The sequence below is a fragment of the Sorex araneus genome, chromosome 3 (genome assembly GCF_027595985.1).
Source record: "Sorex araneus isolate mSorAra2 chromosome 3, mSorAra2.pri, whole genome shotgun sequence".
In the NCBI taxonomy this organism is placed as follows: domain Eukaryota; kingdom Metazoa; phylum Chordata; class Mammalia; order Eulipotyphla; family Soricidae; genus Sorex; species Sorex araneus.
In genome coordinates this window covers 194,288,989-194,313,277 of record NC_073304.1, presented here as the reverse complement: position 1 = coordinate 194,313,277, position 24,289 = coordinate 194,288,989, and the positions used below count along the sequence as shown (strand labels likewise).

General features: G+C 39.7%; 1 protein-coding gene across 1 annotated transcript in view; it reads left to right on the top strand.

The window, feature by feature from the left end:
* Window positions 1-24,289, top strand: part of TAOK1 (TAO kinase 1) — a 144,154-nt gene that overhangs the window by 100,753 nt on the left and 19,112 nt on the right. The window contains exons 13-19 of the mRNA XM_055129847.1: window positions 1,131-1,265; window positions 5,503-5,739; window positions 9,349-9,477; window positions 12,533-12,736; window positions 16,035-16,274; window positions 20,967-21,179; window positions 22,607-22,789. Of these exons, the coding sequence (XP_054985822.1) occupies window positions 1,131-1,265; window positions 5,503-5,739; window positions 9,349-9,477; window positions 12,533-12,736; window positions 16,035-16,274; window positions 20,967-21,179; window positions 22,607-22,789 (1,341 nt within the window). The remainder of the gene's footprint in view (window positions 1-1,130; window positions 1,266-5,502; window positions 5,740-9,348; window positions 9,478-12,532; window positions 12,737-16,034; window positions 16,275-20,966; window positions 21,180-22,606; window positions 22,790-24,289) is intronic.

Sequence of the window (24,289 nt, the reverse complement as noted above, 5' to 3'; positions counted from 1 at the left end):
AACTCGTATACTATTTTTCTGGCCTACAGATATTTTAAATTTAATTTTTTGTGGGTGAAGGGACCTCTTAAGCAGTACACAGGGAATCCAGGGGCCATTTCACCAATACTTAACCAGCAGAGACAGACAGTTCAGTGCTACAGCTCAAGAAAGTGGAACTACTTGGGCCATACTGTGCTGATGACCAATAGGTCATACTGTCAGTGCTCAGGGACCACTAAAGCCCCACCCAGTGGTCCTCAGAGGCATATAAGGTAAACCTGAGAGTTCTCTGGTGAACACAAGGTGCCAGATATTAGACTGGAGTCTCATACACAAAGCATCTCCCTGACCCCTATGCTATCTTCCTGGCCCAATAAAGTGTGTGAATTTTGTTTTTATTTTGGTGTTTGGATCACACCTAGTAGTGTTCAGTGACTATTCCTGGGTCTGTGCTCAGGAGTGACCACTGGCACTTCTGGGAGGACCATATGTGGTACTAGAGATTTGAACCAGAGTCAGCCACATATAAGGCAATATGCCTTTACCTCCTGTCCTTTCTTTCCATTCCTATTCCTAAGATTTGGTGGGGGGAGGAGGGGCGTGGGGGGAGTGGGATCATACCCAGCGATGCTCAGGGGTTACTTTTGGCTCTGCACTCAAGAACTACTCCTGGCAGTGCTCGGGGACCCTTATGGAATGCTAGGGGTTGAACTCTGGTCAACCACGTACAAGGCAAATGCCCTACCCACTGTACTATCACTGTACTATCGCTTCGGCCCCCTCCCAAAGATATTTTCTAACTATACTTTGCTTTTAAAGCTCAAAGTCTTAAGAATAATCAATTTTAGGACTGGATCAATAGTAAAGGGGTTGAGCTTTTGCCTTGCACGTGGTGGACCCGCATTCAATCCCTAGTACCCCATCTGGTCCCCTGAGCCCTCCAAGAGTCACCCCTGAACATAGAGCTAGGAGTAAGCCCTGAGCAATGCTAGGTGTGGCCCAAAATCTAAATAAAAGTAAGTAAAGGGTCTTTGGAATGAATTGTCTTTAAACTTTAGTTTTCTTTAAATGTCAAATGAACTGGCTTTTGAGGTTTGGGTATTTTGTTTTGTTTTGTTTTAATTTTGGATTGTCTTTTTCTTTCATAGGAGGAAGAAAATTACAGAGAGGAAGGCGATCCCAGAACAAGAACATCAGATCCGCAGTCTCCACCGCAAGTATCTCGTCACAAATCACATTATCGTAATAGAGAACACTTTGCTACTATACGAACAGCATCACTGGTGTGTACTATTTTTAAATGCAGTTTTTATATTGGATCTTGGCATTTATACTCAAGGATGATTATTCCATGTTTTTTTTGTTTGGGGTTTTGTTTGTAAAATTTTCATCATTGCTTAATACGAGAGAGATAAAGGACTCTTGAGAGAAATTAACAAGTTATACAATAATATATAGACTATAATGCATGCCACAAGGTACCAAATAGGAATTCAGAGTATACTTTTTTTTTAAGTAAATAGATTTTATTTATTTAGAGGTTTCTGAGGGAAGGAGGAAGGGATAAGTGGGAGAGAGAATAGTAAGAATAATGCGCTCAAGAGAGAATGCGGGCTTCTCCAAGGGTGGAGAGAGCTCTACACACATCCTAGCACTGGACACGAAAGCATGAAAGTACACATCTCAAGGGGGGAGATGCGGGCGACACATGTACTTGGGCACCACATGTGCTCAGCCACGTGAGTGCAAACAGCACATGGGCTCAGGCAGCATATGCGCTTCAGTATACTTTTGATTTAGAAGTCAAAGGAAATATTTCTAAAATGAAAATTTGAGCCCTCAATAGTTTTAAGCACGAGGGAGAATAAAAAGTGTTAATTCTGGGGCTGGAGCAATAGCACAGCAGGTAGGGTGTTTGCCTTGCACGAGGCCGATGCAGGTTCGATTCCCAGCATCCTATATGGTCTCCTGAGCACCACCTGGGGTAATTCCTGAGTGCAGAGCCAGGAGTAGCCCCCGTGCACTGCCAGGTGTGACCCAAAAAGCAAAAAAAAAAAGTGTTAATTCTACAGAAGAACTGATGTGGAGGAAATATTGAAGCTATCCATGAGGAAAAAGAAGTTAATACAATTTGCTGTACTTTATTTTTTTGTACAGTGGATTGAACTTGGGCTTTACACATGTATGGCAAGTGCTCTGCCAGTAAACTACATCCCTGGCCCCAATTTGATGTACACTAAATGTAGTTTTTCTGATTTCCCAAATCACAAAAATTATATATATTGTATATAACAATGTTACAAGGATGTTATTATAATGGGATACTTAAAATACCTTACAATGAGATATGATATCAGAGGAACACAGTTGGAAATTCTTGACCTTCTCAGAGTCATTGGGATGACCTACCCTCCACCTCTGCAAACTTCCAGAAGCCCCAGCAGCCACAACCACATCCCATTGACTGAGTCATATAAGCTCTTCTACCAGCTCTTTTCCAGAGACTCATAATTAAATCTTGAAAGAGATCAACTCAGCTTAAAATTTTTTCAGCTAACAGTTTGGGCTGAGACCTCAAGGGGTGATTGTGGAGTGTGGGCCAAGTTCCCATCCTACCAAAGCCCCAGCAGCCACACTCAAACTCAAATAACTGCCACCATGCCTTCAGCCAGACTGCCAGTTAAATATTCTACATTTTCTGGAGTGTTTAGGTGCATTCACAACTGCACAACATTTCCAAACTACAGTACTAACATCCCATTAGGAATACAACAGATTAGATGGGAATGTAAAGTAGGAACCAACTAATCTCTTTTTATAAAAGCAGAATACAGAAGGCTTAACTAGCAACAACAACTTAGTAAACCCTCAGACAAGGACTTAATGTTCCCACGGTGAGATACAATTTTCACAAATTTTATTTTACTGAAGTATTATTTGATCATTCCATTAGCCATTTAGTGGTAACAAGTAATATAAAATAAGTTATTGTGGACCTGCTACAGAGGCAGATTTGAGTGATGATTTGGAAAATAGAGACAATGGTGGAGGGAATGTGGCAGGGTGTTGGTGTTGGTGTTGGAATGTTGAATACCTAGAACAAATTATCACAAACAATTTTGTAAATCATGGGTTTAAATAAAGAGGGAGGAAGATAAAAAGAGGGCCACAGAGATAGTACAACAGGTAGGGTGCTCGCAGCCTTGCATACAGCTGATTGAATTCCAATACTCAGCACAATGTATGGTCCCCTGAACACAGCCAGGTGTGACCCAGAAACCAATTAAAGGACAAAAATAGCAGCAACAACAATAAATAATAACATGATAGGATTCTAGAGAGACAGTACAGTGGGTAGGACACTTGCCTTGCTTGCTGCCAACCCAGATGCCATCCCTGGCACACCATATGGTCCCCCAAGCCTGCCAGGAGTGACCCCTAAGTGCAGAACCAGAACTAACTTACCCCTGAGCACCGCTGGAGTGCGGCCCATAGAACAAAACAAACCGGCCCCTCTCCCGACCCTGAAAAAAGACTTAAATAGACATTTCTCCAGAGTAGATAAATAAGTGTCCAACGAGTACGTGAAGAGATATTTAACATTAGTCACTAGGGAAATCAAAACACTACAAGATACTAGTCACTACTTAAAAACAAACAAAACAAAATTACACATGCTCATAGAAAAACATGAATTCCTGTATTTTGCTGGTTTGAGTATAAAATGGTATACTTCCTGTGGAAATAGTTGATAATTCTTAGAATTTGCACATGATTCATTAATTTTGTCCCTCTCTACATAAACAAAAGAATTTAGAACAGATACTCAAACAAGTGTGTGTACATACATATTCATAAAAGCACTGTTCACAAATAGTCAAAATGTTGAAACAAATGGTCAACTGTTTAATGAATAAGCAGATTATGAAGTAGTAATTTCACTAACAATTTAAGAACTGATAGCATGCTCTATAATGGGGAGGAAGAGAGGGAAGGAGGGACATGACTTAATCTATCTGAAATCAGAAGTTGGGGGAAGGGGCGGTGAGATCACACAGTGGGTACGGCACTTCCTTTGCATGTGGCTTACCTGGGTTCGATTACTGGCACCCCCATATGATCCCATATGTGTGCAAGGAGTGATTGCTGAACACAGAGCCAGGAGATAACCCTAAATACAGCTGGTTATGGCCCCCGCCCCAAAACAAAACTGAACAAAATCAGAAAGGAAGATGATTGGGGAGTGATTGTTTAACAGGTATATGGTTTTCTTCTGAGGTAGTAAAATGCTTTGCAACTAGATAGAGGTGTTGGTTGTAAAATATTGTGAATATATTAGCTACAGAGTTGTTCACTTTTAACTTATTAATTGATAATGCAATGAGTAAGATGCTTGTCTTGCATGCAACCAACCCATGTTTTATTCCTGGCACCACATTCTTTGAGCACTGCCAGGAGTAAACCCTGAGTACCACCAGGTGTGGCCCAAAACCAAAAAGAAAAAAGAAACTCAGGGGCCAGAGAGATAGTACCACAGGTAGGGTGCTTGCCTTGCATGCATTGGACTCGGGTTTCATCCAGGAGTAATTCCTGAGTACAGAGCCAGGAATAAAAATAGATAATCCCTGGCCATACCCAGGTATGACCCAACAACTAAAAAAGAAAAAGAAGATACTCAACTTTTATATATTTTTTTTTTCGATCAGTGTTTATTTGTGTCATTACTCCAAGGTCATTAAGATAGATGTTTTCTTTTGCTTTGTGATTCTGAGTTTTATGTTGAAGTCAAATGATTCTTTTTAGACTAACTTTTGCATAATAGGTTTAATAAAGGAAACAACTTTGTTATGGATTTGGGGAGACACCCAGTGGTACTCAGGGGAACTGGCCTGCTAAGTACAGCCCATTGACCTATCTCTCGATCCCCTATATTTGTTTTCTTTGTACGCACAACCATTTGTTTCAGCAGGATTTGTTTAAAACTCTTTCCTTTTCTCTCTGAATTAACCTGATTTTTTGGTACTTGACTGAATATGTATATGTCTATTTTAAATTTTATTCCCTTCCTTTGAGGTGTAATAAAACCTCAAAGGTTTTATTAAATAGCTTCCTTTGAGCTATTCAGCCTATCTTTTTACTACATACCACACAATTTGATGGGTTTTTGTTGTTGTTTCTTTCTTGTTTTGGGGCTCTACCCAGCATTGCTCAGGGGTTACTCTTGGTTCTATACTCAGGAGTTACTTCTGATAGTGCTTAGTGGACTATATGGGATCCAACCTGGTTCTGCTGAGTTCTTCCTACCCACTGTATTATCTCTCCAGCCCAAGTTAAAACAATTTGGTTGTTTTAATATATATCTTGTAACTTTATTTTCATTGAGATTGCTTTATTATATATTTCCATATAAATTTATTAACTGGGATATTCTAGGTTAATTTGCATACTTGGTTGATATTAGAATGATAAAATATTTTTGAAAGAAAAATCATATTCTTTTTTCTTCCCATGTGTGTCTAGGTTACAAGGCAAATGCAAGAACATGAACAGGACTCTGAACTTAGAGAACAGATGTCTGGATACAAGAGAATGAGGCGGCAACATCAAAAGCAACTGATGACTCTGGAAAATAAGCTGAAAGCTGAGATGGATGAACATCGCCTTAGATTAGACAAAGATCTTGAAACTCAGCGTAACAATTTTGCTGCAGAAATGGAGAAGCTTATCAAGAAACATCAGGCTGCTATGGAAAAAGAGGTGATTATTAATTTTCAGTATTATTAATTTTCTTAATATTAGCTTGTGACTATCTCAGGTATTTAAGTGTTTGTGTGGGGGCTACACCCAGTGATACTCAGGGTCTGCTCCTGGCCTGGTACTCAGGGGTTACTCCTGATGATGCTAAGACCAAACTTGTCACTCTTGCTTACAATGCATGTACTCCAGATATCTACAGCCCTTTTTGTTTTTGTTGTTCTCCCAAATAATGATCAAGGGTCCAGACCTTATGGACCACTCCTAGTGATAACTCCTCCACCCAGAATTGTATGACCAGGGACCACTAGGTCCTTGGCTCAAAACAGGAATTGGCCTCCATACTATTTACCTACCCCCAAGATGGTATTTTAATGTTAGAATATCTGTTACCCAAATCAAATAAACAAATTGGAGGAAAAGAGAAGCAGTTCCATGTGTATAATATGAAGTACTAAGTCCAATAACTAATAGATATGGATCATTTTCTGACATTTGGTAACTTGATAGTTTCACAGTGGGTAAGTTATTCATGTATTCCAGCTTCTGATTTTTCTGGTGACTTGAGTTTGATGTATCACCTATCACTTGGTTATTTAGACCTCAAAAATCACTTTATGATTCTATTTTATGGAAAATCTTCAATAGATGTCAGTATTTTGTTTTATACTTTTAAATGTTAGGGTTATTCTCAGGGCTTATTCCTGGCTCTCTGCTCAGTGATCATTCCTGAAGGTGTTTAGGAGACCATATGTGGTGCCAGGAATCAAACCAAGGTCTGTTGCTTGCAAACACCTTAAACCACCGTTCTCTCTCTCCAACCCCTATGGCAGTATTTTTACATTAAAGAATAAGTGAATATTGCTGTTTTGATATTAAAATGAAAGGTGCTTTTTTTTTTTTTTTTTTTTTTTTTTTTTTTTGCTTTTTGGGCCACACCCGGCGATGCACAGGGGTTACTCCTGGCTCTGCACTCAGGAATCACCCCTGGCAGTGCTCAGGGGACCATATGGGATGCTGGGAATCGAACCCGGGTCACCTGCATGCAAGGCAGATATCCTACCCACTGTGCTATTGCTCCGGCCCCACATTTTTTTTTTAAAGTTTTATGCGGGGAGGGTTTTTAAAGCAGTCTCAGGAGCTACAAGGCCCCTCCCAGAAATTCTTTGACAGCTCAGCTAGAATACAAGATTATAGTAATAATGGGCACTGCAGGTTTTGGGAATTACTTGGTCCACTCACAGCAATTCAAGGACCATACTTAGTGGTACTACAGTGCTTCCCGGGTTGCACCTACCTAGCAATGCTTGGAGGACTATGTGCTGCTGTATATCAAACCCGAGTTGTCTGCATGTAAGGCATGTGCCTTAATACCCATACTATCTCTTCAGCTCTAAAAAGACTATTATTGTGTGAAGCCTTTTCTCCTATTTTTTGGTATCCCATCAGTTAAATTATTTGGGGTTTTGTTTTGGGGTTTTGTTTTTTTTTTGGGGGGTGGCATACCTAGCAGTGCTCAGGGCTTACTCTGGTTCTGGGCTCAGAGGATCAGAGAACCATGTCTTGCTCGGGATTGAACCCAGGTCAGCCACAAGCAAGGCAAACACCAAACCCGCTGAACTATTGCTCCAGCCAAGTTAAATTTTATTTCGATAGTCATGTTTTTCAAGTAAAATACAAGCATTAATAAAATATCTCAGTAAATGAAATATCAGCAAATAGATCTGATTAGTAGTCTCTAAGGCATTACTTGTTATAGATAGCCTTTTCATACCTTTCCCCCCAAAATGAGAACCACTATTCACAGTAATAGAGAATCTAGAAAAATAATTTATGTTCTTAAGTATTTAATTTTGAAATCATTTGGTAAAAGAATATACATATTGGGGCTGGAGTGATAGCATAGCGGGTAGGGCGTTTGCCTTGCACGCGGCCGACCCGGGTTCAAATCCCAGCATCCCATATGGTCCCCTGAGCACCGCCAGGAGTAATTCCTGAGTGCCGAGCCAGGAGTAACCCCTGTGCATCGCCAGGTGTGACCCAAAAACCAAAAAAAAAAAAAAAAAGAATATACATATAACGGCTGGAGCGATAGCACAGTGGGTAGGGCATTTGCTTTGCACGCGGCCAACCTAGGTTCAATTCCCAGCATCCTATATGGTCCCCTGAGTATTGTCGGGTAATTCCTGAGTGCAGAGCCAGGAGTGACCCCTGTGTATCGCCAGGTGTGACCCCCCCCCCAAAAAAAAAAAAAAGAATATACATATATTTAAAGCCCTGTTGATCATTGGGTAGTATTTTCAGTCATTTTGGAAATGTTTCTACCTATATATTTTTTTCTTGAAAAGTAAGAAAGTAATTCATGATGTTCAATGTGATTACAGGTATGTTTAAAATATATGCTTAGAAAAAATACAAAGGATGTAATTCAATGGTAGAACATTTGCTTTGCATTTGTGAGACCCTGGCTTTGATAAAGGTAAAAAAAGGGGGGGGGAAGAAAGAAGGAGGTAAAAATAAATTAGGAAGGGAGGCTGGAGAGATAGTACAGGAGGGAGGTGCTTGCCTTGCATGCACCCAGCCCATGTTTGAACCCACGCATCCCATATGACCCTCCCTAAGCCCACCAGGAGTGATCCTGAGGAGTCAGTCTTAAATACTACCTGAATCCGAATCACATAAAAAATTTTTTGTTTTTCTAAATTTCCTAAATATCTTAAAATTAGTCCCGTGGCATATTCAATATGCCAAAAACAGTAACAAGTCTCACAATGGAGACGTTACTGGTGCCCACTTGAGCAGATCGATGAATAACGGGATGACAGTGCTACAGTGCTTAAAATTAGTATGAATACAACATTATAAAAATAAAAAGGACTAGAGTGATAGTACAGTGAGTAGGACACTTGTCTAGCTTGTGGCTGACCCTCAGCATACCTATGGTTCCCTGAGTACTGCCAGAAGTGACTCCTGAATTCCAAGCCAGGATGAACCCTGAGCAGAGGCAGGTTGGGGGCCCCCCCAGAAATAAAATGATATATTTATCCACTAGTTAAAATTTTCACATTCTTTAGTCTATAAAATAAAGGTCATATTTTTGTTTAAAGATGAAATTTATTCATATACATGTTAACATAGATAAAAGGTGATGTTAATTATATTTATAAATAAATTCTTTTAGGGGAGGACATACTTCTATTAAACAAAACAAAAAAATTTGACTGAGAAAGATCAGTATTTATGGATGAGTTTCATTTTGCTGTTTCTCTGAAATTCAAATAAGGATGCTAAGTAATGCTTATAAGTAATTTGCTGGGTATTATTTTTATAATACTTAAACTGGCTTTGGGCTAGAAAGACAGTACAGCAGGTAAAGCATTTGCTTTATACACAGGTTTGATTCTCAGCACCCCAAATGGTCCCCCGAGCCTGCTGGGAGTGATCCCTAAATGTAGAGGGAAGAGTAAGGTATGAGCCCCACCAGTGTGGCCCAAAAACAAACAAAATTAAATTGGTTTTATACTCTTGAAGGGAAAATATACCTACTTGATATGGGAACTAAACTGTGGCTTTGAGTCTACATAATTTTATCAATTTTAAAATTTCATATAGGCTAAAGTGATGGCCAATGAGGAGAAGAAGTTTCAGCAGCATATTCAGGCCCAGCAGAAGAAAGAACTGAATAGTTTTTTGGAGTCCCAGAAAAGAGAATATAAACTTCGAAAAGAACAGCTTAAAGAGGTACTTGTTTCATTAAAATTTTCAAGCCCATTGTCTGCTTATTAGTTATAATAATCAAAAGTGACCAGCTCATGGATCCATTAAGAAAATACTTTCATTTTGTTGATTGTGGTCATTAGAGGATATTCATCCTTTTTAAATGAAGATATTGACTATAGTCTGTTACTCTTCAACTGATTGAGATTTCCCATTAAGTCAAATGTAAAGGAATCATCTGAAATTAAGATTATATAATTTATTATTTCAGTTTTTCTATGGCATATTTAGTAACGGACTCAACTAGAAATAAAAAATATTTGAGCTGTGAAAAAAAAGCCACCCATTTCTTTCTTTAAAAAGGACACTAGGGGGTGCGGGGGAGGGCTAGAGCAATAGCACAACGGGTAGGGCGTTTGCCTTGCACACGGCCGACCCGGGTTCAATTTCCAGCATCCCATATGATCCCCTGAGCATTGCTGGGTGTGACCCAAAAAGCCAAAAGAAGAAAAAGTACAGTATCCTGGCAATAGCAGTAGTACAGCAGGTAGAGTGTCTGCCTTGCATGCTGACCTGGGTTCGATTCTCGGTATCCCATATGATCCTCCAAGCACCACCAGGAGTAATTCCTGAGCTCAGAGCCAGGAATAACCTCTAAGCATTGCCAGGTGTGACACCCCCCCCAAAAAAAAAAAAGTATGCCATCCCTTTCTTTTTGCTCAGAAGATTATAATTTGACTTTAGCATAAAGAATAAGAGGCATCCTTGCTCATACACTTTTCTTCAATTGAAAGTCTTGCTAATTATTTTTTATGGCTAGATGATTTAAGAGTTTAAATTGAAATTTAAGAGCTTCTTTTGTTTGCTTTTTTTGTTATTGTTGTGATGCTGACAGTCGAACCCACATATGCTTGCAAGGTATGCATGTTATCACTGAGTTACATTCCTTGCATAGGTGCATGACTTTTTTTTATTTGCCACTGTATGTTGCTTTTTTTTAAAAAAGCAAAGGTAATCTAACTTGGAAGAAAACTCTTAATTATTACAGTGCAATTTCTGAAAAGGGGCAATTATTCATGATAGTGGTCAGGACAACTGGAGCGATACCACAGCCGGTAGGGTATCCTTCCACGAGACCGACCTGGGTTCAATTAATTCCTCCATCCCTCTTGGAGAGCCCGGCAAGCTACCGAGAGTATCCCGCCCGCATGGCAGAGCCTGGCAAGCTGCCCTTGGCAAATTCAGTATGCCAAAAACAGTAACAACAAGTCTCATAATGCAGACATTACTGGTGCCTGCTCGAGCAAACGGAACGACAGTACTACAGTGCTACAGTGGTCAGGACAAAAAAAACCTTATGTCTTAATTTATAATCCTTCCTACAAACAGAATTTTTAGTTTATATCACTAAAATCAGGCTGGAGCGATAGCACGGGGTAGGGCATTTACCTTGCACGCAGCTGACCTGGGGTCGATTCCTCCACCCCTCTCGGAGAGCCTGGCAAGCTATTAGAGTATCGCCTGCGCAGCAGAGCCTGGCAAGCTACCCGTGGCGTATTCGATATGCCAAAAAACTGTAACAAGTCTCAAAATGAAGACGTTACTGGTGCCCACTCGAGCAAATCGATAAGCAATGGGATGACAGTGATCACAGTGATCACTAACATACTCTTAATCATTTGATCTTAATAAAAGTAATCTTTCATGTTAATGCTTTTATAATATGTGCCTTATAATTTTATTTCAACCTAATTTGTGTGTGTGTGTTGCAAAGACTTGCTATATATGGACATAAGTCTATATGTCAAATGTTCTTCATTAACAAGATTTTTCACACCATGGGCTGGAGAGATAGGTAGGGTGCTTGCCTTTCATGTGGCTAACTCAAGTTCAATCCATATGGTCCCTGAGTTCTACCCGGCATGATCCCTAAACATAGTTCCAGGAGTAAACCCTGAACACCACCAAAAAAACAACACTCAAAAAAGAAAGAATGATTGCACCTCATAGTGCTTTGGAACCATGTAGTGCCAGGATTTGAATTCCATGCTTTGCATATGCAACACATATGTTATACCACTGCAGGAAAGTTCCTGACCGCATACCTCTGATTTTTTGTTTTTTACCTGAAAGCATTGTCTTCTCTTTTAGGAAGTACTTAAAGATGTGTTTTATTTTGTTTACTAGTCATCTGCTTTTGTAGCTAGGAGCCATCATAAATGTAGTTATACAAAGCCAAATGGAGGACGTGTTTTCTGATGCTCGTTTCTCTTTTTCTTATCTAATGAGTATCTTAAGAAAAAGGAAAATATTACCTATCACTTTAAGTCACATTCACTTGTGAGCATTAAAGAATTCACACACTGAGGCTAGAGAGATAATGCAGCAGGTAAGGCACTTGCTATACACATTGCTGACCTTGGTTCATTTCTCAATATGATATATGGCACCCTGAGCTCTACCAAGAGTAAGCCCTGAGCACAGTCAGGTGTGACCAGAAAAAGGAACAGAAAAATAACAAAAAGAAATCACAAGTTAAGCACTTTAATTTAAATTTATCAGAATAAGCTTGCTCTTCAAGCATATGTTCTCCCCTGAACAAGTCTCTCTTCTTGCCCTTTCCACTCTGTAGAAACATATTCTCTCTTCACCATGAACTTCCTCTCTTTTTCTCCCCTCACATCTTTCTAAGTAAGTTTCATTCAGTAAAGACTTACCTTGGGGCTGGAGCAATAGCACAGCTGGTAGGGTGTTTGCCTTGCACATGGCCAACCCAGATTCGATTCCCAGCACCCATATGGTCCCCTGAGCACCGCCAGGGATAATTCCTGAGTGCAGAGCCAGGAATAACCGCTCTGCATTGCCGGGTGTGACCCAAAAAGCCCCCCCCCCAAAAAAAAAAGAAAGAATGAAAAAAAGGCGTGTCTTGCTTCACTGAAAAATTACAAATTTATCAGAAAGTTATTTATTTTTACATAATTTGAACTGAGTTGATTGTTTTGCTAGGGAGGAGAGTAAAGGAGGATACACATACTCCAATGCTTGAGCCATATGAACTGAGTTATTTTTATGTTGTCAGGAGCTGAATGAAAACCAGAGCACCCCCAAAAAAGAAAAGCAGGAGTGGCTTTCAAAGCAGAAGGAGAATATACAGCATTTTCAAGCAGAAGAAGAGGCTAACCTTCTTCGACGTCAGAGACAATATCTAGAGCTAGAATGTCGTCGTTTTAAAAGAAGAATGTTACTTGGGCGCCATAACTTGGAACAGGACCTTGTCAGAGAGGTATGTTTAAATGATATGAATTCGAAATCTTTTCTGAAAATATGGATTGAAGCAATATATAGTACAGCAGGTAAGGCATTTGCCTTGCACATGGCCAACCAAGTTCGATGTCTAGCATCCCATCTTGTCTCCCGGGTACCGCCAGGAGTGATTTATGAGTGCAGAGCTAGGACTAATCCCTGAGCATTGTCGGGTCTTACCCAACCCCCCTCTTGAAAAAATAATAATAAATTTAATAAAATGCTAAAAAAAAATCTTTCCTAAAAATATGTCAGTCACCTCCGAGGCTCAGGGTTTTGTACTTGTTTTTCCTTTTTTCCTAGATACACACATGGCATGCATGCACCTGCGTGCGTGCGTGCGTGTGTTGCTAGGAATCAAACCCAGGCCTCATGCACTCTACCACTGAGCTATTCTACTTTCTTACTGTTTCTCCTCAAATGCTGCTGCCTCTGAAATGTCATTCCAGGGCCATCGTGGAGAATGTGCTTGCCTTGTATGTGTCTACCCAGATTTGGTCCCCAACACTCCATATGGTCCACCAGCCAAGATTGCTCCCTAAGCTCAAGAACTAGGAGTAATAAGCCCCAGCATCACCAGGGATGACCCAAAAACAAACACCAAAAAAAAAATTTTTTTTTACACCTCATTCAAAAATAAAAAATGGAAGGGCCAAAGAACAAAGAGACAATATAACAGTTAAGACCCTTATCTTGCAGCAGCTAACTTGTGTTCAGTCCCTGACACTCCATGGTCCCATTGATCCCATGAGCCCTCCTGGAATGAGTATAGAGCCAGGAATAAGCCCCTGGCACAGCCAGGTGTGACCCCAAAGCAAAACAAAAAGTTGTTCCTTATCATGTCCTCACTTCTTTAAATGTTCTTTATACCCTTTTCTCTTAAACAGTTTTTTTGGAAAGTCTCTCATCCCTCACTATAAGAGAGATTATATGAAATTACATATTTTAAGTTCTGTTCCTATTATCTTGCCTATAATAAGTATTTAATAAATATTCTTAAATAAGAGAATTTATTTAAATTAATAAAATTATTTCTGTCTTGTCATCCAAAAAATGGGTAGCCTGAAGTTTTTGTAATTATATAATTTTTAGTTGGACTTTAAAAAAATTTTTTTTTAATAAACCAGTTTTATTTTGGAAATACAGGCCAGAGTCTAAGAGATCCCTATACCCTAAACTGGGATGTAAGGAACTTCAAAATGGAGTATGCAGTGTACAAACTCAGTATATGAATAAAAGCTATAGTTCTTGGGGCCAGAGCAATATTACAGTAGGTAGGACATTTGCCTTGCATGCAGCCAACCTGGTTTAGTCCCCAGCATCCCAAATGGTCTCCTGAGCACCTTAATATTGAGCGAGAATAACCCCTCAACATGTGGCCGGATATGGCTCAAAAGCAAAACAAAGAAACAATAATTCTTGTCTAAGATACTACCTGTGAACATAACTTTGTTTCTGAGATTGACTTAAAATAAGCTTCGAGGCCAAAGAGATAATGCAGGGGTTAAGGCCCTTGCCTTGCCTGCAGCTAACTCCAGTTCTATTCCTGGTACCACATGTATTTCCCAAGCACGACTAGAAATAAATCCCTGAAGACTACTGGGTATGGCCCTAAGCCAAAAATAAAACAACTATATAGCACAATTGTTTAAATTTGCTAATAATTTTTAGAAATTGAAATAGTTGCATCAATTAGCTAAGAATAATTTAAAATTTATTAGTGAATATATGGGGAAGTGCTGGTAAGAGTATATAAATAGATGTTTCGTTCTTGGAGCATTGTGTAGCAACAGCTTTTAAATTTTAATATACATTTTGTATTTTCCTATCAGATCTACTTCTATAATTCTAAGGAACAATAAAATGGGCATGTGGAAGACGGCTCAAAGGAGCATTGAGTTCCATCCCTAATACCACATGGTCCCCTGAGCAACATTGAAAATTGCCCCTCTGGCACTACCACCAAAAAATTTAAAAAATATATATTATAAGGCAAATTACATATATGTTTATTAAAAATATGTATTTGTAGGCCTGGGATATAGTTCAGTGATAGAACACACATTCCTTGCATGGGGGACACTCTGCGTCTGATCCTTAGCACCACACACAAAATTGTTAAAAGGTAGAAAAATTATGGTATTGCAAAGCAGCAATTTATTTTGAAACTCCTAAAAAGATCTGCACTTACTGATAATATATGTTGGATGAAATCACATATCACATTACATATTTATAACATATATTACTCAAATAAAAACTACATTTTTATATAATGAAGATGTTACAGGAAGGATGAGGTAGTTTGGGAATAATTTGCACCAAACTTTTGGGAGGAGGCACACCTGGTGATGATCAGGGCTTACTCCTGGCTGTGCACTCACGAATTACTCCTGCCAGGTTCAGGGAACCATAAGGTATACCTTGGATCGAACTTGGGTCAGCTTCATGCCAGGCAATCAGCCCTATCTGCTATACTATTGCTCTGGCGTCTGCACCAAACTCTTGATTTTTGTTTGTTTTGAGGCCACACCTAACTGACCTAACTGTACTCAGTGCTTGTTCTGGCAAAATTCAAAGGATACCTTAGCTCTTTTCAATCTAAAATTAAGAAAATAACAGAGTCCAAGGGATAGCTCAAGGATCAGGGGTGTATGCTTTATATGTTGATCTTAAGATTCCCCAGACACTATCAGGACAATCATCATGCTTCCCAGTACTATTGGATCTGAGCAGCACCACATCATTGGGCCCTAGAAATGAGTTGTTACAACCCTATTGGTAGATTATCACCAAGAGTAGCTCCTGGCCCCCACTTGAAAACTAGGAAACTAGGGCTGGAGAGATTGTACAGCAAGTAAGGCACTTGCCTTGCACATGGCTGACCCAGGTTCAATCTCTAGCACACATTTAATCCCCGAGTTCTGCCAAGAGTGATTCCTGAGCACAGAGATAGTAGTAAGCCCTGAATACTGCCAGGTGTGGGCTCCACCTCTCAAAAAAAAAAAAAGACTAGGATAATAGAAGGTAAGAAAGAACATTAAGCCTCTTGAGATAGAATCTATGTCTTTGCTTATTGAATAAAATAGTAATGAATAAACTGAAGAAATGCACTACCAGTTGTCTTTACTATAGTAAAGTAAACCTGTAGTATTTACCATGCTGCCATTATAGCAAAGGATGACTTTTATTTCCTGAGTATTCTCTTTCTTAGAAATTTTCTCTCCTGATAATATGTAGCAGTAACTTACACCTTTATTTTCTGTGTAATGGATTAGGAGTTAAATAAAAGACAGACTCAGAAGGACTTAGAGCATGCCATGTTACTGCGACAACACGAATCCATGCAAGAATTGGAGTTTCGCCACCTCAATACAATTCAGAAGATGCGCTGTGAGTTGATCAGATTACAGCATCAAACCGAGCTCACTAATCAGCTGGAATATAATAAACGAAGAGAACGAGAACTAAGGCGAAAACATGTCATGGAGGTTCGACAGCAGCCTAAGAGTTTAAAGGTACTTTAGCTTAAACTATTTGCTTTAAGGGAAAAGCAATAAATGACATCCATGCAAACATTGAAGGTTTTCATACGTCTGTCATAAAGAAAGTAAACTTTTTTTTAAAGCATGTTTGATTAGTTTTGATGTAGAGTTCCTATGGGTACTGATTCTTAGATATGTATGTATTAGCAGCCCACCAAAATGGTCAAAGCTTAACTTTTTATTAAGTGCCATAAATAAGAATCAACATTCTTACTTTTAATATACCCAGTTGTTCAACTCTGCCAATTTTATATGTGAACATACTAACCTGTTGTCTTAGCTCTGTTGTTTCAGGTAAGTTTTAGAATCGAACTGTTTTACTTTTATTTTCTGTTTTGGGCATTGCTTCTGGTGGTGCTGGGGTACCTTGAGCTGGGGATTCAACCAGACCTTCTGCATGCAAAACATGGGCACTAATTCTTGGAGCTTTCTCCCTGGCCCAGAATCTCTCTTTTTTTTTTTTTGGCTTTTTGGATCACACCCGGCAATGCACAGGAGTTACTCCTGGCTTTGCACTCAGGAATTACTCCTGGCGGTGCTCAGGGGACCATATGGGATGCTGGGAATCGAACCCGGGTTGGCTGCACGCAATGCAAACGCCCTAGCCGCTGTGATATCACTCCAGCCCCTGGCCCAGAATCTTAACTGTTCTAAATGTGATTTATATCTTTAACAAAAAAAAAAAAAAACCCAAAAGGTGTTTTGTTTTGTTTTGTTTTAAGAGAGTGAAGGAAGAGAACTCAGGGACCACTAGAGTTATATCCAGTGGTGCTGGGAAGAGCCATGCATTACTGAGTGCCATGTACAATCCACCTCTTTGAGATGTTTCCCCAGCCCAGGACATTTAAGATTTTTGTTTTATTCAGTTTTGCTTTGGGGCAATACCCAGCTATGTTTAGGGATTGCCCGTGGTTTTGCCCTCAGGGATCACTCCTGACATGTTCAAAGGATCACATGGAGTACTGTGTATCAAACCCAGGTTTTGCTACTTGCAAGACAAGCTCTCCACAGTGCTGTCTCTCCACAGCCTCAGGATGTTTAAGGTTTTGGGGGGGGTTGTTCCTTGTTTTTTTACATTTAATAACAGGTGTGGAAATAAATGAAAAGGCTATTTGTTTTTCCCCTTTCATCTTTTTTTTTTTTTTTGGGTCACACCTGGCAATGCACAAGGGTTACCTCCTGGCTTTGCACTCAGGAGTTACTCCTGGCAGTGCTCAGGGGACCATATGGGATGCTGGGAATCGAAGCCGGGTCGGCCTCGTGCAAGGCAAACGCCCTACCCGCTGTGCTATTGCTCCAGCCCCTTCCCCCTTCATCTTCATTGTCTCTACTAATCTTAAGCAGACCATATTAGCATCCCAATATGGTCCTCCAAACATTGCCAGAAGTGATTCCTGAGCCAGGAGTAAAGCTCTGAGCAACACCAGGTGTAGCTCTCAAAAAAAAAAAAAAAATCATTCTACTTTTTACTTTTTTTTCTTTTTGGGTCACACCCAGCAATGCTCAGGGGTTACTCCTGGCTCTGCACTCAGAAATTACTACTGGTGGTGCTTGGAGAACCATAAGGGATTCCAGGAATTGAACTGGGGTTGGCCACCTGCAAGGCAAACGCCCTACCCACGGTACTATTTATTGCTCCAGCCCCACTCTACTATTTTCTTCCTGTGCTTTGTCACTAAGCTGTTCATGAGTATAGTCAGGAATAGCTCCTGAGCACTGCTGGATGTGACCAAACACACACACACCCAGCTCCAAAAAAATTAGCATATAAGAGTGGAAGAAGTTGTCATATGCCCTCCCCCAAAAAAGACAAACATTGGTAATATATCAAATTGGTATAAGTGTATTTATTACTCTAGATACTCATTCATTTACATAAAGGAAAAATATAAAATTTACTATAAAGTTAGTCAGCTGGCTTCCCCTTGTCCTTTAAGCTACCTGTTTCAGTCCTCTTCTAAAGTCAGATTAGGCAAAAAATAACCCCCTATTCTTATTATCTGGCCCTGTGTAGTAGTTTTTTCCTACTAAAGCAGCAGAACCATTTCATTTTTGGGAAATCTTGAGATAATTTCTCCTTGGTATAAGATTACTCTTGTTGAGAATGTTTTTCAGTGGAGCTAGAGAGATAAGGTATAAAGTAAGGCACTTGTTTTGCGTGTTGGCAACCCACTTGATTCTGGCGCCACATATGATTCCCTGAGCACCTCCAAGTGTTGCACAAATCCCTCGCACCCAAAATTTTGTTTCGTTTTGTTTTTGTTTAGGGGCTACCCTCTGGGACTTACCTCTGGTCTGTACTCAGGGATCACTCCTTGCAGGACAGGGCAAAGGATAATATGTGGTGGCAGGAATCAAACCAGGGTTGGCTGCATGCAAGCTAAGTGCCCTACCCACCTGCCCTCTGTACGGTCACTCTGGCTACCCCCTTAACATTTTTTTTAATAAAATGCCTTTTAGGGATTTTTTTTCATACAAGGTTAGTGATAATAAATGATTATAGTTTTCTTGCCCTGATGTTAAAAAATAAAAATATCTAGGATCTGGAGAGGGCTCAGAAGGCTTTACAGTATAAGCTTGTTTCTGTTCCCAGTGCCACATAGTTCCCACCCAGGTTACCACACCACTTGGTATGGCCCCAAACCAGTAATTAATTAAAGTTTATAAAGAAACAAAGACTGTTAAAAGTGTTAGAAGAGACTCCGTTTTCTCTGAATTCTGTTGTCCCATTTCTGGCCAACTTAGAAAAATGTGGGGTCCAGTGGATAGGGCTTTTGCCTGGCATACAGCTGATCTGGGTTCAGTCCCTGGCATCCTATGTTTCTCTTTTTTATTAGATATTTCTTCATTCTGCACAGAATAAATATGTGTAAATGTGACCTAGCTGTATAAAGCATGGGAAAGTGTGTAACTTCTTCCTTGACAGGTATTGTGTGTGTGTGTGTGTGTGTGTGTGTGTGTGTGTGTGTGTTTCACTTCAAATCAGTAGCTATCTAACAACATTTATATTAACAGAAAATAATTTCAGGGACCAGAGCAGTAGTACAGCAGATAGGGCGCTTGCTTTGCACATTACTGACCCGGGTCCAATTCCCGGCATCACCTATGGTCCCCCAAGCATTACCATGAGTAATTCCTGAGCCCAGAACCAGGAGTAATCCCTGAGCATCTCTGGGTATACTACAAAATCCCTCTTAAAAAAAAAAAAGGAGGAAAATAATGTCAGCTGTTCTGCTGTAATAGAGTAAATAAATACATTCTTATGTAGTCTCATCAGTATGTGTTATAGAAAAATGGGTTTTTTTAACCTGAGTTTGTAGAAAATGTAGTTTGTACTAAACTAAAAGCTAAATCCTAAACTTATGTCTTTGAACTGAACTAACTTTATCTAAGAAATGTTTGTGTATTTCATGTTCGTTTTTTTCTCTTTTTTTCAATCCAGGAAAGGTTGTCTGCTCCTAACTTGTTTCACCTTTGAGAGATTGGTTGACTTTCAAGATTTTGCTTGTTGTGCTAAAGAGTAACCCATTGCTATATAGACAATCATAATAGCATTAGTAAATTACTATTGCCCTACATTTATGGGGCCTATCTTAGGCTGTTTAGTTTGAGTTGAAATTGCCACTAAAAGAAATTTAAAGGGGGGTGGAGTAATAATACAGCATGTAAGGTGTTTGCCTTCCACAAGGACATCTGGGTTTGATCCCTGGCATCCCATCCTCCAAGCCCACCAGGAAGGATACCTGAGTGTAGAGCTAGGAGTCAACCCTTGGACACCCACCACCCCAAAAAAGAAAGAAAAGAAATTTTCAGTGAAGGGCCAGAGCAATGGTACTGTGGGTAGGGCGCTTGTATTGCATGTGGCCAACCTGGATTCAATCCCTAGCACTATATACGGTTCCCACCATCCCCAGAGGAGTTACTCTTGAGCACAGAGCAGGAATAAGTCCTGAGTATCTCTGGATGTAACCCCAAAACAAGTAAGGAACAGAGTAAATATAATTGCTTTATGCCACAGGGAACTGATAAAGTACCCTCTGATTGATATCTACTGTACTTGATTCATAAAAAGAAATTTAATTTGGAGCTGGAGAGATAGCACAGCGGGTAGGGCGTTTGCCTTGCACGCGGCCAACCCGGGTTCAAATCCCAGCATCCCATATGGTCCCCTGAGCACAACCAGGGGTAATTCCTGAGTGCAGAGCCAGGAGTAACCCCTGTGCATCACCAGGTGTGACCCAAAAAAGCAAAAAAAAAAGAAAAGAAATTTAATTTTCTGTTATCAATGCACTCAATTTGGTGTTTTTTTGGAGGGGATGTGTGGGGGGTGGCTTGCAAGGCAAGTACCCTACTCATTGAACTATCTCTTTAGCCACAAATCAAAGCTAGTTTTAATGTTTATAAAATCATTAAATTTACTTGTAAAACAATAAGTATTGTTTGAAGTTCAGTGATGAGTGAGTTCTTTGATGAATGTTTTAATTTGGAGTTTTGTTGTAAAAATACTTAGATTACAGTTGCTTGACCCAGTAGCCAGGTACAAAGTACCTGCAAATTTATGATCCTGCCTTTTAGTTTTCTTCTTCCTTTCTCCTATTAATCTTTATTTTCAGTAAGCATCAGATATATAATATATGTATGTGGTAAAAATCTTCTTTTTTCCAGTCTAAAGAACTCCAGATAAAAAAGCAGTTTCAGGATACCTGCAAAATTCAAACCAGACAGTACAAAGCATTAAGAAATCACCTTCTGGAAACTACACCAAAGAGTGAGCACAAAGCTGTTCTGAAACGACTCAAAGAGGAACAGACTCGGAAGTTAGCCATCTTGGCTGAACAGTATGATCATAGCATTAATGAAATGCTCTCCACACAAGCTGTGAGTTTGTTTTATTTAGCATATTTTATTTACTAGTACTCCTGAGATCAGAGATCCCAGCAGTTAAAGTACTAGTTGAGGTGCTGGAGCGAAAGCACGGCGGGTAGGGCGTTTGCCTTGCACGCAGCCGACCCAGATTCAATTCCCAGCATCCCATATGGTCCCCTGAGCACCGCCAGGAGTGATTCCTGAGTGCACAGCCACGAGTAACCCCTGAGCATTGCCGGGTGTGACCCAAAAGGCGGAAAAAAAAATACTAGCTGCTTTGAAGGGATAGTTTTCGATAGCTTGGAAAAGAGTTGTTTGGGTTTATATTCTTTCTGTTCTCAGCATTGCTTGGAAATAGAAATGGCACAGACTTCTCTTTGATACTTATAGACATGAGGTTCAGAAATGGCTCTTTGCCAGTGCAGTGCCTCTCTTTAGCACATATCTTAGCAACTTAAAAAATTAAAGTAATATCCCAGAAGCTTATACAGTTAGAGCAATTTCTTTGTTAAGCAGTAAGCAGATATAGTACTTGGGGGTATAGTACTATACCCCCAAGTGGTCAAATTTGAATGTAAACACAAAATATGTTCTATATAAGGAACTTGCAAACTTTTTCTTAAAGAAGTTGGCATTATTTAGGCCAGAAAGCAAAAATGTTTTATTGTGTGGGTACTATTCAAAATACAAAACACATTCTTAACTAATGGACTGTTCTATTGTTATTGTTGGTGTTTTGATTTGATTTGGTTGCGGGGGCCATATCAAATTGAGTTAGGCAATGCTCTGGGATTACTCCTGGCTCCGCACTTAGGTATCACTCCTGGTGGGCTTAGAGGACTTTATGGGTTCCTAGGGATTGAACCTGGGTTGGCTCTGTGAAAGACAAGTGTCCTTCCCACTGTACTATCACTCTGGCACCTGTATTGTTTTGAAGTAAAATTATTTTATTTAGAAAAATGGAAGAAGGAGGTAGTAGGGAGGGCAACGACAGAAAGCATACTTTGCAGGTTTTGGTGCAGGTAACAGAGAACATATAACTAGTCTGCTATTTAAACAAAGTAATATTGACAGAAGGAGAAAAAAGCTAAAAGGAAAAAAAAACTGGTAGCTGCCCAGATTTTGACCCTTAGTCTATAATTTGCTGATCTGTGTTTCTTAGTTATTTCTATTGAAGAGAAGAGATTCATTGTTTCATATTACCTAATTATGTTTGGGATTTTTCTTAAGAAAAAACTGGTTTTTTTATACCCTTGTTTATCTTCATAATGCCATCATTGGTTACTGTCCCTTTCTTTTTCAGAGATGTTTACACCATGATTCAAGAGAGAACAATTATGTGTCATTGAAAAGTACAGTCTATCTTCTCTCACCTCTTTCTTTTGAGTAAGTCATAAATAGATAATTTATAATATAATCTTTTCTTTCTCTATTTTCAGTTGCGATTAGATGAAGCACAGGAAGCAGAGTGCCAGGTTTTGAAGATGCAGCTGCAGCAGGAACTGGAGCTGTTGAATGCATATCAGAGCAAAATCAAAATGCAGGCTGAGGCTCAACATGATCGAGAGCTTCGGGAGCTTGAACAGAGAGTCTCCCTCCGCAGAGCACTCTTAGAACAAAAGGTATAAGTAATTACTTGTGCTAGCATTTGCTTTCATCAGAAATATTTTATATATTTTCACTTTGTAGAGATTACTTGCACAATACCATATTTTCCTACCTATAGTTTGCCTTTACTTTAAAAATTTTGATTTTAGGGGGCCAGAATGATAATACAGTGGGCAGGGCACTTGCCTTGCACATGGTCAACCTGGTTTCACTCCCCAGAAACTCAAATGGTCCTCCACCCCAGCTAGGAGCATTCCCTGAATGCAGAACCAGGAGGCAGCCTGAGAACAGCCAGATGTGGCCCCAAAACAAAAATAAATAGATAAAATAAAGATAAAATTATGATTTAGGGTCAGGGATCTAGTACAAAAGGCAGATCCTTGCCTTGCATGTATGCTGTCCTGGTTGGGTCCCCAGTAGTGCCACTGATTTCCTAAACACAGAGCCAGGAATTGCCCCTGAACATCTCTGGATGTGACCCAGAAACCACTAAGTAAATATAAATAAAATTATGACTTGGTAATGAACCTTTTACTTAAAAAATTCTGAACATGATGGGAGTATGATTAGCGGTTGTGAGAGAAAGAATATGAACTATGTGAAAATAGTTTTAAGAGAGTAGCTCCGATTAATTTTTCTCCTTTTATTAAATTGAAAAGTTTATTAAATTGGGGTTGGGTCATGGGGCCAGAGTGATGGTACGGCAGGTAGGGCGCTTCCCTTGCACACAGCTTACCAAGGTTAAATCCTCAGCTTCCCGTATGGTCCCCCAAGCACCACCAGGAGCAGTTTCTGAGTGTAGTGCCAATCACCCCTGTTGCATTCACCCCTGTGCATTACCATTGTGACCCAAAAAGCAAAAGATAAACTTTTTCCCATAGTTCATCTGATACAAATAGACCATCTTATTCAATTTTTAAATATTTTCTTTTTGTTTGGTGCCAGGATTAAACCTCGGGAGGTCCACACACATGTGAGGCATCAACTCTACCAACCTGGCTCCTAAAAATCTGTTTTTGGGATCTGGCAGATAACTAAAAGGGTTGGAATACATGCTTTGCATGAGGGAGCCCTGGACTTGATCTCTGGCACTGCATTCTCCAAACACTGCCAGCTATAGCAACAAAACAAAATAAAACATGAGTACTCTTGTGGCTGGGGGAGATGGAGTTAAGGACTATAGTACATTCTTTGGCACCTCGTGTATCCCCCAGCATCTCCAGGAGTAGTAGCCCCTGCTGGGTGTGACCCCAAAACAAATAGCAGTGAATGTATTTTTATTTAATCTAAATATGATATTATTAGTATGAAACAATATTTTTACCACTGGCTTGAGAGGTACTAACCCCTAAATATTGTCTAAATTATATTTTTTATTCAAGATTCAAAAGATAGATAAATTTTAAAAACAAGCCATTTTGTCCCATGTAGACTTCATAAGTCTGGTTGATTTCAACTTTTTCATTCAAAATTCAATCTCAAGTTATGTTTCTTATATTTCAGAATATCACCAA